At 38.6% G+C, this 17,725-nt stretch overlaps 1 protein-coding gene across 1 annotated transcript; it reads left to right on the top strand.

Moving 5' to 3' along the window:
* Window positions 1-287: 287 nt before the first annotated feature.
* On the top strand, window positions 288-15,377 carry trhra (thyrotropin-releasing hormone receptor a). Its single transcript, XM_087806164.1, has 2 exons — window positions 288-1,620; window positions 12,320-15,377. Exons 1-2 carry the CDS (start codon window positions 817-819, stop codon window positions 12,758-12,760), a joined length of 1,245 nt encoding a protein of 414 aa, XP_087662290.1. The 5' UTR covers window positions 288-816; the 3' UTR covers window positions 12,761-15,377.
* The last annotated feature ends 2,348 nt before the right edge of the window (window positions 15,378-17,725 follow it).

The following is a 17,725-nucleotide window of genomic DNA, read 5'->3' as shown; positions in this document are numbered from 1 at the left end:
AATTATATATATATATATATATATATATATATATATATATATATATATATATTTAAATAGAGGTTTCTATGGAAGTGAATGTGTTCCACTGGTTTTTAAATATGAAATTTCCAACAATTAATTTTTACAGTATTAAAAACGATTTGAATTTCTAAACATTTTAATTACATACAATTTTATTATTATTATTATTATATAATTTTAAGCACAAATACACAAATAATTGTTCAATGCATAACTAAATGCTGTGTCAAATGTAATGTGTAAAATTAAATTAAATTATTTTTTAATTAAATGCATTTAATGTAAAAAAAAAAAAGAAAAAAAAAGAAGAAAATAGTGTTCATAGAATTAATTAGAAAAATATAAAATTAATTCAAAGTATACAAAAAAAAATCAGTGTTAGAAATATAAAGTCGCAAAAATTAACTTTAGCTTAAATCCAGATATTTAAACAAATGCGTGAGAGCGTGTATAGAAGGTGTGTGTGTCCAGAAGGTGTGTGTGTCCAGGGTGTGTGTGTCTCCAGAGTGTGTGTCCAGAGTGTGTGTGTCCAGAGTGAGTCTCCCTCACAGGAGCTGGGAGGATATGCAGGAAGCCTCCATTCATGAAGGAGTGAGCAGAGAGACAACAGATCCTCGTCCTTCTTGTCAAACTTTTTCTTCAGCATCATTTCTCTTCAGTCACATCGTGGGAAACAACATTTTTTCTTTTACTAACATTTGGATTTCATGGAGTCGCAGCCCGGAACCCCCGCCGGTGACATGAAGTTCTCAGGAGGTGACCACCTTCTCTCGAGGAGCCTCTGAGGGCGTCATGGAGAACCTGACCACCAGGAGCATGAGCGCGGAGAACGCGACGTCGGCGCCGGGCAACGCGACCCTGGGCGTGTGGACGGACTACACCGTCGAGTACAAGGTGGTCAGCGTGTTCCTGGTCTGCCTCATCTGCGGGGTGGGCATCGTGGGCAACGTCATGGTGATCATGGTGGTGCTGACCACCAAGCACATGCGGACCCCCACCAACTGTTATCTGGTGAGTCTGGCCGCGGCGGACCTCATGGTGCTGACCGCCGCCGGGCTCCCCAACATCAGCGACGCCCTGTACGGCCAGTGGGTGTACGGCTACCTCGGGTGCCTGATGATCACCTACTTCCAGTACCTGGGCATCAACGCGTCCTCCTGCTCCATCACCGCCTTCACGGTGGAGAGGTACATCGCCATCTGTCACCCCATCCGAGCCCAGTTCCTGTGCACCCTGTCCCGGGCGAAGCGCATCATCCTGCTGGTCTGGACCCTCACCTCGGTCTACTGCGTCATGTGGCTCTTCCTGTCCGACACCAAGACGCTGGTCTACGACAACGTGGCGCTGCTGAGCTGCGCCTACAAGGTGTCCCGGAGCCACTACCTGCCCATCTACTTCATAGACTTCGCGGTGTTCTACGTGCTGCCCCTCATGCTGGCCACGGTCCTGTACGGGCTCATCGCCCGGATCCTGTTCCTCAATCCGCTGCCCTCGGACCCGAAGGACAAGAAGAGGAAGAGTGAGTCGAGCAAGACCCCCGGGATGATGATCAGCACCAACTCCTCCAGCAGCGCCACCGCCGCCTCCAGGAGACAGGTACACCCGCAAATACATACATAAATAACTACATTTAAAAGTAAAACAAATCCGCATTAATGTATTTTTTAGAAATAGATTGTGACAATTTTACAGCGAACAGGAGTTTTTCTTTAAAAAGATGCACAAGATTAGATCTATCTATCTATCTATCTATCTATCTATCTATCTATCTATCTATCTATCTATCTATCTATCTATCTATCTATCTATCTATCTATCTATCTATCTATCTATCTATCTATCTATCTATCTATCTATCTAATCTATCTAATCTATCTAATCTATCTATCTATCTATCTATCTATCTATCTATCTATCTATCTATCTATCTATCTATCTATCTATCTATCTATCTATCTATCTATCTATCTATCTATCTATCTATCTATCTATCTATCTATCTATCTATCTATCTATCTATCTATCTATCTATCTATCTATCTAATATTATTATTATTTAATTAAACAAAACTACCAAGAAAAATAATCCTATGCTTGAGTCATTTCTCTTTTGTGAGTTTGAATGCTAATGAATGACAATACATTTTATTTAAGGTCCACAAATAAATACAAATAAAAATCCTCAATAGTATAATTATTTTATTAGATTGTGACGCTGGTTTTGCTTTTCTTTGGATGAGTACATTTTTGTTCTAAAAGATTTAATAATCATAACCATTTATTCCAGTTTCACTTAAATGACCCTATAAGACTATACAGAAAATAACGGTGAAATAGTCATATGCTTGAGACCTTTGCTCCAGGTGCTTGATTCTTGCTGTTTTTTCTATTGCTTATTTTGTGTGTTTTCTTATTTCACTCCTTTATTCTGTACTGACACCACAAACCATGTTGTGTTTTCAACACTGACAATAACAAAAAATCTGATTCCAAAGTAAAGCGATGTTTGGTGTCGCTTAAAAAACAGTTTATTTGCGAGAGGCAGGAAAAGCATATCTGGGGTAGTTTGGTAAAATGCTGGTAAATCTTATCTTATGAAAAAAGCATGAATTAAGTAATTAAAGTCATCGTGAAAATATTTGTTAAAAAAATAAGTAATTTTTAATAAGCATCAGCTGTTTGATACTGTATCATGATACATCATCAGTTGTTTGATACAGTATCATGATACATCATCAGTTGTTAGATACTGTATCATGATACAGCATCAGTTTTTTGATACTGTATCATGATACATCATCAGTTGTTTGATACAGTATCATGATACATCATCAGTTGTTAGATACTGTATCATGCTGTGATTGGTCAAGCATGGTTTCTCACCCCATGTCATCAATCCCGGGGGACTCCAAGGGACTCGTTGCATGATTACATCTGGCTGGAGGAGGATTGAAGCCATTATTAAGTCATAAAGAACTCTCGTAACCTCTCGTTCGCCCAGATTTCAGAGCAACTTTATAAAGTAATGTGTATCATTTCATCTATGGAGGTCTTATGTCCCTAAGACAGGACCTTGAGTATTACCACCGTCATCAATCTTAACGCTACTGAAAGTAAAAAATAGTTACCAGAAGTTTAAGGAAACTGTTGAGCATTTCTTGACAAACTTAAGAAAGTTTTCTTTAGATACATGAAAAAAGGTGTTACTCTTCAAGTCCCCGGTGAGATCCAGTTAGTGACCGTTTCAGATTCGCCATGGATTGTGTGTATGTGTGTCAGATTAGAGCAGTGTGTGTGTCCGTATGAGAGACCCAAGGTTTAATTTGGGACCAATTGGTTGTTATGGATGATTTTTGGTTCCATCTGATGCTCACAGATGAAGGATTGATCGAATCAAACTTGTTTTTTTGTGATTTTGAAACGACAGTGTAATAAGATTAAAATTGAATTAAGTTGATGTCATGCTTTACAAACCATTACCGATCATTTTATTCCGTTTAGAGTTTAATGGAAGAAAATCTTCATGGAAAAAATTCCTTTGACTCATAAAAATATTGTCCTAGTTTACACCATAAGAAAACCTCAGTCAAGCCTTTCATATTATCGCCCTATTTATCTATCGATATACTTTAATACTTTTGTATTACAGCTTTTAGAACAACTGTTAACACATCAACAACTGACCAATCAGCTGACTTCATGCTCAAAAGCTCAAGTTGTAACTAAAGGTTTATATTGCAAGTCATTCTGTTGTCGTATTTGAATTTAACAATGTTTAACTAGTTATTATTCGAGCTTTACTTGAGCTACTTCTACATATGTCTATACATCCCAGTAATTTGGTGCAGTATGAACTGTTTTGTCCCGTCAATAAGAACACTGCAAGAGACAGACAAATTGATCCAGAACAGGCTTTAAGCGATTTTCCCCAGATGACGCTGACATACGTCAGCAGCGAACGACCACATACGAGGAGCAACTCCAAGAAAAATACCACCTGAATGTATCGATGCCACACTTTAGTGGTACGGGGGTGAATTGAGGAGTCGTCAACGTAAAATATATTGTATTACACTATAATACCTCAGCAGTTTCAGTTTCTCTTCCTTGATACATTAAATATTAAGTTTGATTTTACTAAATATAATTATAGTTAATGTTGGCCTGAAATATAAACCTCTCCTATAATAATAATAATCTATGTTAGCATCATTGTTTTACACAGTTTTATGAGGTTGAATACCTCATGAATGGCGTTATATTCAAGGCCATTGTAAGGCCACGCATTCTAGTGAACTAAGATTAGCCTGTTAGTCTAGTCCGACCCATCAGTCGAAACTGAACTGGTTATATGGTCTTGATCAGAAGATGAAGAAGGTTTTATCAGATGAATCCACAAAATGTTTCTTTAAAATAAGCGTCAAAGCTACACGGACTAATTCAACAGGCAGACTCGAGCCGACCATTCACTTCTTGCTCCCAACCTTTGGTCACGATCCACAGTGAAATAGTTTGAACATATATTGACCCTTTCAGTCCTGGTTTAGAGTCATCACAAATATAAAAAGTGAAATATTTAGGTTTATTTCATGATCGTGATGATGAACAGTTGTTGAAAATAAAAGTCCAAATATAAAACTGCGTTGACGTTTTTAAAACTCTCCAGGGCTAGAGCCCGAAAACCAAACGGTTTCAATGGACGTTCACTTCCTCTGCGTGTATTATTACTTTCTTCCAGAATTAGACTTTTTTCCCTCTTCTTTTGTTATGTATAATCCACACGACAGAATGAGGACAATAAACAGTATTTTTAGATTTAGTATTTTTTTTTAACTCGACTGTCACTAAAGAGCTAAATTTACTCCTGAATATGTGATGTGTTTTCTGTGAAGCCTTTAAATAGAATTTTACAGTTTTTCAGATTAGACTTTATTCATAAAATGGTTATTGATGAATAATTACAATTGGATCTTCTGGATTTTTGTAATGGACCGTACATACATACATGATGATACATTCATACATGGCATGAGTAACCGAACCTGCTTTACAAGCAAAAGTCTTCGATCTGCACTTAAACAAAACAATACAACAGTTGATGAGGTCGTCAGGCCACTGCTACAAACACAAGAAAATTAAGGAACAGTGTCGTGTTTGTTTGACATAGTTAACAATCGAAGTGGTTTTTCTGTTAATTCTACTTCAGAAAACATAATAAAGAAGTCATTCATGTAGTTTATTTTGAACTAGTGAAATCAATCCGTCAATAATTACACCTGAAACCAATAATCATAAGAATGTTATTTCAATCTGTCTTGAAACCCTTCGTTGGCCTTTATGTATCTTCGTACTTCTTGAATAAATCTGCTTAGTTGTGAAATGAGGTTGCCAAGATACAAATACACACAAATGCGTCACGCAAATAAAACAAAACAGCTTTTGTTCTATTTAAATGTTAATGTCTTGCATTATTACCCATAACTATAGCGACATAAGTGAATATATCTGACACTCTATTTTGCTTTAATGATCATTTTGACCTTGATCCTGTGTTTTCCAAGTGGAATATGAATAAACTTGAATCACATTCAAACCAACATTACCTGGACACACACTCGATGACTCACAACAGTTTCATAATAATCTTATAATCATTTCGGTTTGAAGTGTTATTGTTGTAATTAAGTATATATTAAAGTGACAAAACACTTTCATGTATTGAGACATCATTTTGTACTTTTGAATACATACAAACCTTTCGTAATCCAGCCTGAAGACACAAGATAATTGCAATTTAAAGATACAAGATAAATAAAGGTTAAAGATATTTGAGGAAGTTAAATATGGGTATTTTAAAACAACTCAAAATTACTTTTAACTTTGTGCGTCCAGTGTTACTTCCAGTGACTCCTGGAACCAAAACTTTTTAAGTGTCAACCCGAGGTGAGCAACACAATGACATACTTATCAGATCAAGGGAAGACGGCTCTCGGAGGAGACAGAAGGGTGTGGTACCCTCAGGGATCTCCATGCCCGGACTTATCAGTAAAACCCTTTGGTAAATAAGCTGCTGCTACTTCCCTCGGTGTGTCCTTCGGTTTCATCACAGGCAAATGGACACATTTGCAGGTGTCTCTGGCGAGCCGTGCTTAATTGCATTATTGTCAATCCACCGAACCAACCATCCTTGAATGAATTAGTGAAAAGGTCAATTTAAAATAGAGACCTGAGAGCTTTGCAATCAGCAGATCTAATGAAATTACACCGATGTTCCTGGGATTTCTCTCCTGGTCACTAGTTTTACTTAGTAGTTTAACACACATTTCCTTTAAAAACAAGTGAAGTAACCAGTGATGGAGATCTTTACAGAAACAAATATATTCTTTTAATATCGCTGATTATCACTGGTGAGATATGAACTTCTTTGTAACTAGTCAACTTATGTTATCAGCAAATATAATTTTTTTAATTGAAAACTTGTGTATCTTTCTTCCTCTGTTTCCAGCTGATACGGTGAACGCAGCAGAAACACTCATCCATGAGATATTCAGCAACTCTTGGTGCCGACTTATCAATTCTTCAAAGGATTTAATATGCATGTTGGGCTTTTTCTTTGCTGCGCACACAAACACAACTGAGTGGCAGGTACAACGCCTACTTCTTCACTGCTCAGGTCATGATTTATTACTACAAGGTTTGATAGAGAAGATGGAGACTCACACCTTTCAAGCCAAGCTAGTTTTATTTCATCACAAACTTCAGATAAAAGCCTTTGTGAACATGACCAGGGATGCTCAACGTTTTTGGCACCAGGGACCAGTATAATGTCGGCATCATAGTCACGGAATGACCTTCAGATAAATAATAAAAAAATAAGTTGTAAACAGTTTGTGTTTTACTAATTGCTACTAGTTTACAGGTTAATTTTTTTAATAAAGTTGACTTAAACAGGTGTCAACAAAAAAAGTCGTTCACACGTACCTCACAATAGTTATTCATTCGTTTTCCTTGACTTCTACACAAAACACTATGATGACACAATACTATCCAACATTTGTCAAACATGGTTCCTGAAATCAATTTATTTATTTTTCTGGTGTTTAAATCTTGACACATCTTTTAACGATTACATCATAACACTCTTAACAACTCTGTATCGCTGGATAAAAAAAATTCAGAGGCAGCTATGAGGCACTCGATGGGTTGTGGTCAGCCTTCCAGACGTTGTTGTGAGTTGTTGTGAAGTCTTTCCCAATAAAGAAGACAGAGGTGGTTTTGTGTTGGTTCAGTCTTGACAACGACACGTTGTGAGTTTGTTTGATGATTAAAAACTGAGAAATGTTTTGTAATTATTGCTTTGACTACATTACTCAAGCATTTACTTTTTTCGTCAACTTATAGAAAGTTGGCTTTTTGTTTCAGTTAGACATGTTCAAGGGAGTATAATGTTTATTTACCACTGATTCAGGGAAGTGGAGCCTATCCCACTTAGGGGAGAGGCAGGGGAGGCCCTGAACAGGTCGCCAGTCTGTCGCAGGGCACACAAAGAAACACAACCATTGACACATAGTTCTTATTGACAATTAAGGATTCTCAATCAACCTCTGTACTGTGGGAGGAAATTGGAGTACTTGGAGTAAATCCAAACAAACACAGAGAGAAGATTCACACTCCACACAAAATAAGGTGTGGTTCAAGCTAGAGGCGTCTACCCTGGAACTTAACATGTTTTCGTAAATAAAGGAAAGGATAAACCCCTGGCAAGTGCTGGGATTTGTAGAAGCAACGTTGACATCGAGAGATTTGCTGCTGAAGTCTCATGGTGAGGACATCGAGGGTCAGACACACTGTCTAACGGATTATTTAAATTTCTGCTTAGACGTTGTTGCCCCTACTAAGACTGTCCGCTGTTACCCTAAAAATAAACCATGGCTAACAAAGGAGGTCAAGGATGTCCTTATCAGGAAGAAGGTGGCTTTCAGGAGCAGGTATAGGGACGGCATGAGGTCTGCACAGCAGGAGGTGAAGCAATGCTTGAGGGAGGCAAAGGACACCTACAGGAGAAGGTTGGAGGAGAAGCTGAGTGGGGACCAAATCATAGAGGTCTGGGATGGTGTTAAAACCATCACTGGACACAAGACCAAGTCCTGTCTGACTGCAGTGGACACGGTGACGGAGGCAAACGGTCTTAAGTTTTTCAATAGGTCTGAGCAGGTCACCTCACCCTCACTGCTGTCCGCTTCAGGACCTGCCCCACCTCAGCTCCACACAACCACTTCCCAGCTTCACCTCCCTCCGGGTACACGATGCACTTCGGAGGATTGGTCCAGGGAAGGCTGCTGGTCCTGACAAGGTGTCTGCTCGACCGCTAAAGACCTGCGCTGCTGAACTAGCTGAGCCGCTCCAGCATATCTCCAACCTCAGTCTACGGCTGGGGAAAGTGCCAAAGTCCCTGTGGAAGACTTCCTGATTCGTTCCAGTCCCGAAAAAGATAAGGCCGAGCGAGCTGAATGATTACAGACCGGTGGCACTGACTTCACAGCTGATTTAGACACTGGAGCGGCTGGTCCTCAAACATCTCAGGCCACAAGTCCAGCAAGCACAAGACCCCCTGCAGTTTGCCTACCGGCCAGCAGTTGGTGTAGAAAATGCCATCCTTCACCTCCTGCATCGGACCTACTCCTACCTGGATAAAGGAAGCGGTTCAGTAAGGATCCTGTTCCTGGACTTTTCTAGTGCCTTCAACACCATCCAGCCCACTGTGCTCCAGGACAAACTGACAGAGATGCATTTGGACCTAGGTCTGGTCTTCTGGATCTCGGACTATCTCACTGATCGACCACAGTATGTCAGGCTGAATGACATCACATCTGACACTGTGGTGTGCAGTAGAGGAGCACCTCAGGGGACAGTACTGGCCCCTCTTCTCTTCACCACAATTCAGACTTCTGTTACAACTTCGAGCTGAGTTTCGTCTAGAAGTTGCTGACAACACTGCTATTGTTGGATGCAACAGCGGATTGAAAGGATGTTATTCTATGTTAATCTTTGTATCCTTTTCTTTATTATATGTTCTTTATCTTTAGACTTACATTGTGTCATCTTGCACTTTCTTTTAATTGCCTTTTGTTCTTGTTCTTGTTTTTTTTTTCTTGAATTTATTGTTTGTGGGATCAATAAAGTTTTATCTATCTATCTAAAAGCCTATAACAAATGTCGGCCAAGATATTCTTCAGTGATTTACAACAGTGAATAATTTAGTGTCATTTTGTTTTGTTTTGGTGGAATTTTTAATAGTTAGTATTCATCCATGATCCTGTGGTTAAAGTGACAATAGCAGCATAGTTTAAAAATGTTGTTCTTCCTAAAGTAGTTCTGTGATCATGTGACACTCATTTCATTACAAAAGTCACCATGAATTGTGTAGTAAAAAGCATCTTTAAAATAGAACAATGATTCAAGAAATTGTGAGAAAAATTCTAAATTGTACATTGTCCTGCTTTAAGTTGAAAGGATTCTGGTTGATTAATAAAGAAAGATAAAAATCTCATCATGAAAATTCCCGCCATTATGATTCCATGATTTAAATAATCCTCCCTGATAAATGTGAAAATCTAAGAAAATGTATCGACAATCCCCATGTATGGATTTTTAATCAGAAGCACATGTTTATACACGTTAATACTATGAATATTGAAGATGATCAGCTACAACACTTTGTAGTGCTCAAAAGTAAGGTGGTTGTTTTCTAAATAAAAAGTTATATATGGATTAAAAATGTACCAAGCAAATCATTTACTATGCAGCACCTTAGATCATTTTTAATCAAAAAAAGGCTTAAGACATAACAAATGTAGTCTAGATTTGAAGAAAAACTTTGAAACAAAAGTTTTCCTAAACAGACATAAAAAGCTGATTAGAAGTATAAAAGATAATCTCTCTCTTGCTACTGTTCATATAGTGTTTGTCTAATCCTGATCATTAGTGTTGAACACCTACTTTGCAAAAAGGTATTTCACAAATGACGATCATCTTCATTTGAAAACAAAACAATAAAACCTCCAAGTGTGAAACACAAGTGTCCTGTCACAGTTGGATCTGTTAATCAGCTGTTTCAATCAGACACACAAAACCTGGGGAAAAAAATACAAATTTAGTTCCCATATCCAAGGTGACATTTAAACTGACATTTCTGGACCGACAGCCTCTGTCAGCTTTTAATGAGTCATTTATTGATTATCTCATTTGAAGTCTTTGTCAAGGGTCCTCCAACTGTGCTCGGAGTGATTGTTCCTGCTGATTTCAACAGAGGAAAAGAAAATCGTAGATTAAAAGTGGCAGAAATATCAAGTAGAAAAGACGAGGAACATGTGGTTCTTTATATAATGGTATTTATATACAATAATTAGATCAATTTAGGAACAAATGAAAATGAGGTCGAGGAAGTTGGCGTTGTCTGCAAAACTCAAGCAAGTCGACTCAGACTAGTGTTGGTTAGATGTTGTGTTGAGAAACCACCACCACTTCCATCATCTTCAGGTCACATTTCAAGATTAAAGGAAACAGGGTGAACCTTAAATAACGGGGCCTGACTTCGGCAGGTCTCATTTCATGATCTTCTTGAAAAATTGATTGAAACTTTGGCTTTAACAAGTTAGTTGTGTTTTTCTACAGCTTGTGTTTAAGATGGCCTCTATTTGCTTTTGTGCATTTCTGGAGGGAAGAGATGGTCTGACGAAGCATCATGAAACAGTGTCATGTTGTTCAGAGGTCAGTAGGTCAGTAGGTGGTGCTATCACTTGACTTTTCATTAGAACACTTTTTCAAAACAAAATAGTGCAGAGACGCCATCTAGTGGACTCTGAAGATAATGACACTGTTTCATGAAGCTTCATCAACACATCACTACCATCTAGTGGACTCTGAAGATAATGACACTGTTTCATGAAGCTTCATCAACACATCACTACCATCTAGTGAACTCTGAATATAATGACACTGTTTCATGAAGCTTCATCAACACATCACTACCATCTAGTGAACTCTGAAGATAATGACACTGTTTCATGAAGCTTCGACAACACATCACTACCATCTAGTAGACTCTGAAGATAATGACACTGTTTCATGAAGCTTCATCAACACATCACTATCATCTAGTGGACTCTGAAGATAATGACACTGTTTCATGAAGCTTCATCAACACATCACTACAATCTAGTGAACTCTGAAGATAATGACACTGTTTCATGAAGCTTCGACAACACATCACTACCATCTAGTAGACTCTGAAGATAATGACACTGTTTCATGAAGCTTCATCAACACATCACTACCATCTAGTGGACTCTGAAGATAATGACACTGTTTCATGAAGCTTCATCAACACATCACTGCCATCTAGTGGACTCTGAAGATAATTACACTGTTTCATGAAGCTTCATCAACACATCACTAGTTAAAGCTCTGATCTCCACACTGATTGCATCCTTAAGTTCAGTTTTAGTTCTGGGTCTTCCCGAGTAAAATCTTTCTCCAAAATACCCAAAAGAATTAAGGTCTGGCCTGTGAAAAATCAGTCCTGAGGGCTATCAACCACCCACCAAAGTTTTTTCTTTTCCAGCTATTATTGTAAGAGGTTTGAGATGCGAGAACCTTCTCCCTCTTGCTAGAACGAGTTCTTCTGCCGCTCACTCAGGAAACGCACAAAACTAAATCGAGGCCGTCTCTAACTTATGCTGTAGAATCAAGAAGAACATTTTTGATATGTTTATCAGTATAAAATAAAAAAGAGAAATCCAAACCCCTTCACTCTAAGAAAGGAAAAATATATGAAATATTGATACATGTGTATTTATTTATTTGTTGTTTATGTATACATTTACACATTCCTCATAAATGGCGTTGGCTTTTCTGATTTCCTCTTCAGGAATTTACTTGCCATACAAGGAGGAACATTTCTTGTGTTTTTGAATCAGCAAGGTCAGGTGTAGGAACTCCATAATGAAAATGTGAAAAGTCCATCATTTGTAGTCATGTAGACCAGGGGTCAAAAACCTTTTTTTATTTAAATGTGGGCTTTATATTCACGGACCGACCTTCCTTTTAAACCATTATTCCACCAGTTTACAGGTTTAGTCTATGAGCAAACTTGACTGAAACGAGTGTCTTGACACGTCAAAAGTCACAGGCTAATGTTAACACTAGTAAATGTCTTAACTTTTTATTAAGGTCTCTGCAAACATACCAGCTCTTCGGCCGAGTTTGTCTGAAATAAGATGTTTTGTGTTCGCAGGTGACCAAGATGCTGGCCGTGGTTGTGGTTCTCTTCGCCCTGCTCTGGATGCCCTACCGCACCTTAGTCGTGGTCAACTCCTTCCTGGACAAAGCCTACCTCGACACCTGGTTCTTGCTCTTCTGCCGCCTCTGCATCTACCTCAACAGCGCCATCAACCCGGTCATCTACAACGCCATGTCGCAGAAGTTCCGCGCAGCCTTCAAGAAGCTGTGCCACTGCGGGCCGCAGCACAAGGAGAAGCCCACCTCGTACAGGGTGGCCCTCACCTACAGCGTCATGAAGGACACCTCCAACGGGGAGAGTCCCGACCACTTCACGACGGAGATGGACGAGCTGCACACAGCCAGCGATCACTTTCTGTCCTCCAGCATCCTGTCGTCGACCAGAAAGATGCCGATGGAGGAGACGTCGGTGGTCGGGAGAGACGTGAAAGCTTGACTCACGACAAACTCTGAAGAGGTTTCTTAGGATTCGCTGACATGAACGGTTTCATTGTTTTTTTTCCTAATCCTTTGCGTGTGAGTAACTTATTTGGGAATTGATGCGAAACATCCATTTATCTTTCTGGCTAAATGTGGAAATCAAATATGGACTCAGAGCCATCCGAGGTGAACTCATATCCAGAGCCACAGGTTGTAAAGTCAAAGACGAGGAAGCAGAATATCATCTCAAGCGCCGCTTGTTTTAACCCCCGGTTTACACATTGAAAGTATTTTATGATTTTTGTGGATTTCTTGGAGGTGGAGACCATTGATGACACACAGTGACAAACCTCCTTGCTTTACCAATCACAGCAGAGTGGGTGTAGTTATGGTCAAGAAGGTTTTATCTCCAGAAAAACAAAGTGTTTTCAGTGGGCGGAGTTTAAGATAATTTTCAATATTTCAATAAAAAGAGAGTTTTGTACAAACACACACTGATGAGACAATAGAGTCCAACACAGAACATAAACAGGCACATACACACTTTAATTGAACTTTAAAGACGAGGAAGCAGTATATCATCTCCAGCGCCGCAAGTCATGTGTTTTGTTTTATTGAAAATAATTTGACAATTTGTCTGGAGATTAATATATATTTAATGCAATTTACTGTTGCGACAAGTCAGTTACATTTTTCAACAAAAACAATGTTTTCTGCACCTAAAACGGTTTTGAATTGTCGTCTCGTAGTGTTCCCTTGTTGAAACGTGTGAGAGACTCATCCAGCTCGGGTTGATTTACTCACTCAGAAGTGTGTGTTGCAGCAATTTCATGAGCTGTTTTCCGAGTTCACGACGCGTAACCGCCGTACTTTGCTCCTGGAATAATAAATCATGGTTTACACGGCAATACTTTTGGGAATCACGTGAGGACATGTTGTTGTAGTGGAGACAAAAAGTCAAAGTGTATCAAACAATATAGTACAAACCTGAAATATGTTATTACACCTTACAGAATACCAGTGAACAAATGTCTATCTTGAGCCTGCTCACAGCTGAGCCGACTCATCGTCACTGATGTACAGTTTGTGGTGACAGTAGAATCTTTGCAACCAACTAAACATGAACCAACTGAGCCAAGATTTCCTTCTAGTTTTCCTTAAGAACCATTTCACCGAAAGCACTCTGGAGAAAATCCCAGAAGACATTTGTCGAAAAAGGCGGTGTTCACACAACTCTCATGACTGTGTTTTGTATATAAATGAGTTGATTTATCAACATCTTTGTTCCTCGGAGGCCGTGTTGCCAGGTGTACAATCATGGTCGACAAAAGAAACGTGTGATAGTTTGATAATGCCGTCGTATTTTCCCCTGTGACCTGTATTTCTGTGCTAGAAATACAAGTGACGAAGAATGACTCGGTGAACCTCATTAACTACACGCTTGTTTATGCACATATTTATTTACATGTAGCTCTTAGACTTGTTATCTTGGTCCATATATAGTCATTTTGAATCCTTGGTATAATATCACAACGCTGTTTACATTTGGATGTGGAAGGTTTGACTTTTATTCCTAAAAGCTTCTTCTGTTCTGTGTTGATATTGTGACTTCGAAAGGATCGCTCGGTCTCGTTATACTTAGGCTGCTTGGATAGATATACTTTGTACCTTGAAGAGTGGCCCGTCCTGCAGTCTTGATCCCTCACCGCTTGAAGGCAGAAATAAAACTTAATCAAATAAATCTTGAACGATCAGTTTTTGCCTTTTGACTCTTGACAGGTTTGCATCGAAGATTCCACGGAAGTGTGATGGTTTATAATCCATTATCCCAAAAGTTGTAAAAACGTATTCCATTAACAGTTTTTGCGGCAAAGAAACAGATTGGAGATCAAAGTACGATATCCGTAGATGTGGCTGTTGAAGACAAAAGGAAACATTTTCACAGAAATCGTAACTTGAAATTGTGTTTTTTCTCTGCTTGAAACTGTGTTGCTGGTCCGTCTTGGACCCGGGCAGGGCCAGTGAAGGTCAGTAGACGCCGCAGTGTGATGACAGAGATATGTGTGGCCCCGAGGTGCAGACAGAAAGGCTGTTAGTCACGGGGTCAGATAACTGCCATGGCAGTAATTCACCTGATTTTGGTGGGGAGTGCTGAGAGCAGCCCTTTTCTGTGATTTAAAAGGATAAGGGAACCAACCCGCCAATGATTAAACGTGTAAATAGATCACTATAAAGTGCCGTGAGCGACGAGGTGCAATCTGCCCTGTGTAAATATCTCACCTTCTATTCAGTGATATAAAAGAATATGTTGAGACGCACTCAAAAGCAAAACACTTTTAGCTTGTTACAGTAATTAAGACAAAGTGCTTTTGTTGTCAAAAAAAAATAATGTTCCTTTCAAGTGGACTGTGCAGTGCAATGTGAAATGACTTTGATATTGTGTATTTCAAGAAGTGCAATTTTCAAGATAATTGTTTGTTTTAATCCATGTTTTCAATCTTTCCAAGCCAGTCGGTAAAAGCTACTATTCTTGCACCAGAGCTCGTCCACAGTTTTAACTTCACAAGTGGTTTTTGTTGAAGGTGTTTTCAGTTTCAGAGCATGAGCACTGTTTCTGACCACGAAGGGTGTGAGTCGGGTCCAACTAAATGGTTCTTTGTGCAGAGTTCTCTCCGATGTTGCTTTTGTTCCTGATCTGTTTAATGGATTGTTTAGGATCGTTGTATTGTTCTGTCCATAATAAACAACTATTGCAAAGGCAAGCGTTTCTACGATTGTTTCAAGTCGATATTTGCAGTGTTTTGTCCCGAGCCTCCTCCGCCTCCGATCCATCACCATCTCAGGATCATCTTGAAAGCAAACACAGCCGTGAATCAACTCCACACTGAGGACATCAATCTAGTCTGTGATTGTTTTGTTGCTCAGCATTTCACCTCGCGCCGAATCTAAACATCTGCACATCCCGATGCTGCTCATCGCCAGCAGGAGTTACAGTCGTCACTTTTATGGTGACAACGTCCTTGGACTGTTTAGCCTCTAATTGCCTCCAATTGTAAAATCTTGAGATGAGCAAAATGGGCTTTAAATCAAACGTGCTCTGTGGTACATAATTCAAAGCAAACAACACCAACATGCCTCTTAAACATGTAGATATTTTATAAATATACTGAACATGCCGTTGTCACTAGTGTTTTAAATTATACAAAAAGCTTCTATCAAAAAAAAATCCTGTTTCATGAAGATGTACAATTTAGTTATTTAATCATTTAATTTTCATGAATTATTCATTTTAATTTAATTATGACACTTTCATATTCCAACATGAACGTATGAGTCACGTAATTTTGTATCATTAAACTTTACCATTTATTTGTATTTATTTAATTTAATTTATTTTTTAATAACACCACAAAAATGTGTTGTTGTTTATTTCACAAAATTGACAGTAAACATTTACTGATTCTGAATGTGGAATATTTGAAGTTGGTTTATGCGGAAATGTGACGGGGATCGAAGCACTCCGTACCTTAATGTCACTGGATCTGATGTAAACTGTAGTAACAAGACCAAAATCAAAGCAGATTTAATTAAAATTAATGTCGTCTCACGACATATTAGCCCCAATTTAATGCGTACAGAAATACATACTATGTTGCAATAGAAAAAAAAAGTTGTTGTAAAAATTAAACTGACAACACATAATTTAATCTCAGAGTATTATTTATATATTCTATTTTTCAAAATATGAAAAAGTTTAATGAAGATTCTGAACAAAGATTATGTTTCGGGAACCATTTTGAAAGTACTGGATTGGCACTTGTATAGTAAGTAAGTAAGTAAGTAATATTAGTATAAGATAAAAACTACACACCTGATGCCTGAATAACACACTAACTACACCAGGTTTACTCTGAGTCTCAATCATCTTCTCACGTGTTTTGTATTGTCTCATGTTTTATTGTGACATTAACCGTTCATTCTACTTTGTTTGCTGAGGACCACAGCGCCTGTTGTTGTGTCTCGATGACTACAGCTCCTTACCACTTTAATCATCTTCTGAAAAACTTAAAGCCACCTCTCCCCGGGCAACAGGTGCCTGATCAAAATTATAGGTATACGGAACTTCACAACGGAAGTCTTCTCTTCTCTAGATTTTTTAAATGCTTTCTTTTTGTCCTTTTTGTTGTTCTTAGTTCACCTATTGAACGCCTTTGATTGTCTCTTGTTGTGTTCATCGGTGTCTGTGTTTTTCTGACCAGAGACTTCCTTGTTTTTCTGCCCTTTCTGAGCTTGTTCGCCACTCGTTTTGTGCCGCGCTTTGAGTTGATGTTTTAAACTTTGATCAAGACACCTACAGACACAGAACTCATTAATGACTACTTGTTCATTTGAAAATCATTTCATTGTGAATAAACATGTGTGTGCATTCAGTTTTTGCCTGTTGCTTGGTTCTTTTACTCAGCATTTGTGTCCGGCTTTTATCCAGTTGTAAGTAAGTAAGTAAGTTGTATTTATATAGCGCTTTTCCAGACCAGGGTCAACAAGCGCTCAAACAATCAAAACAATACTCAATAAAATATATACTTTAAAGGTCAAGATGATCTCTTTACACTACCTGTAATGTACACTGTGCACTCAACGAAACCTGCCATCATTTTCAAACTGAGAGAGTGACATCTAGTGACCTTTACAATTAAGACATTCTATCATGAATCAGCATCAAACTGCTGATATCATCTGAGTGAATATGAATCTTTTGAAAATCTTCTCAAGGTGTTCTTCCTCCTGTGTGCATTATGCTGTGCAGTTGAGTTTCGGAATGCTACCACCACCTGCTGTCCCATCCAGTTGCCAGCACTTTCAAAAGCTAAAAAGGAACATGAAAGAATATTGCAAAAATAAATGTAAGGTAGTTGTGACAGGAAAGTCAGTGGTGTAGTCGACAGATGAGGCCGAAGATAGTTTTTAATACTAATGAAAA

This window comes from Callionymus lyra, chromosome 13 (genome assembly GCF_982586985.1).
Source record: "Callionymus lyra chromosome 13, fCalLyr1.hap1.1, whole genome shotgun sequence".
NCBI classification, from domain to species: domain Eukaryota; kingdom Metazoa; phylum Chordata; class Actinopteri; order Syngnathiformes; family Callionymidae; genus Callionymus; species Callionymus lyra.
The sequence above is the reverse complement of the archived record's forward strand: the minus strand, read 5'-3'. Positions and strand labels throughout refer to the sequence as shown.

Excerpts from the sequence above, each read along its gene's own strand:
- trhra (XM_087806164.1), top strand. The coding sequence starts at position 817 with ATGGAGAACCTGACCACCAGGAGCATGAGCGCGGAGAACGCGACGTCG. Across the intron at positions 1,621-12,319 it reads CCGCCGCCTCCAGGAGACAG|GTGACCAAGATGCTGGCCGT; the intron begins GTACACCCGCAA and ends TTGTGTTCGCAG.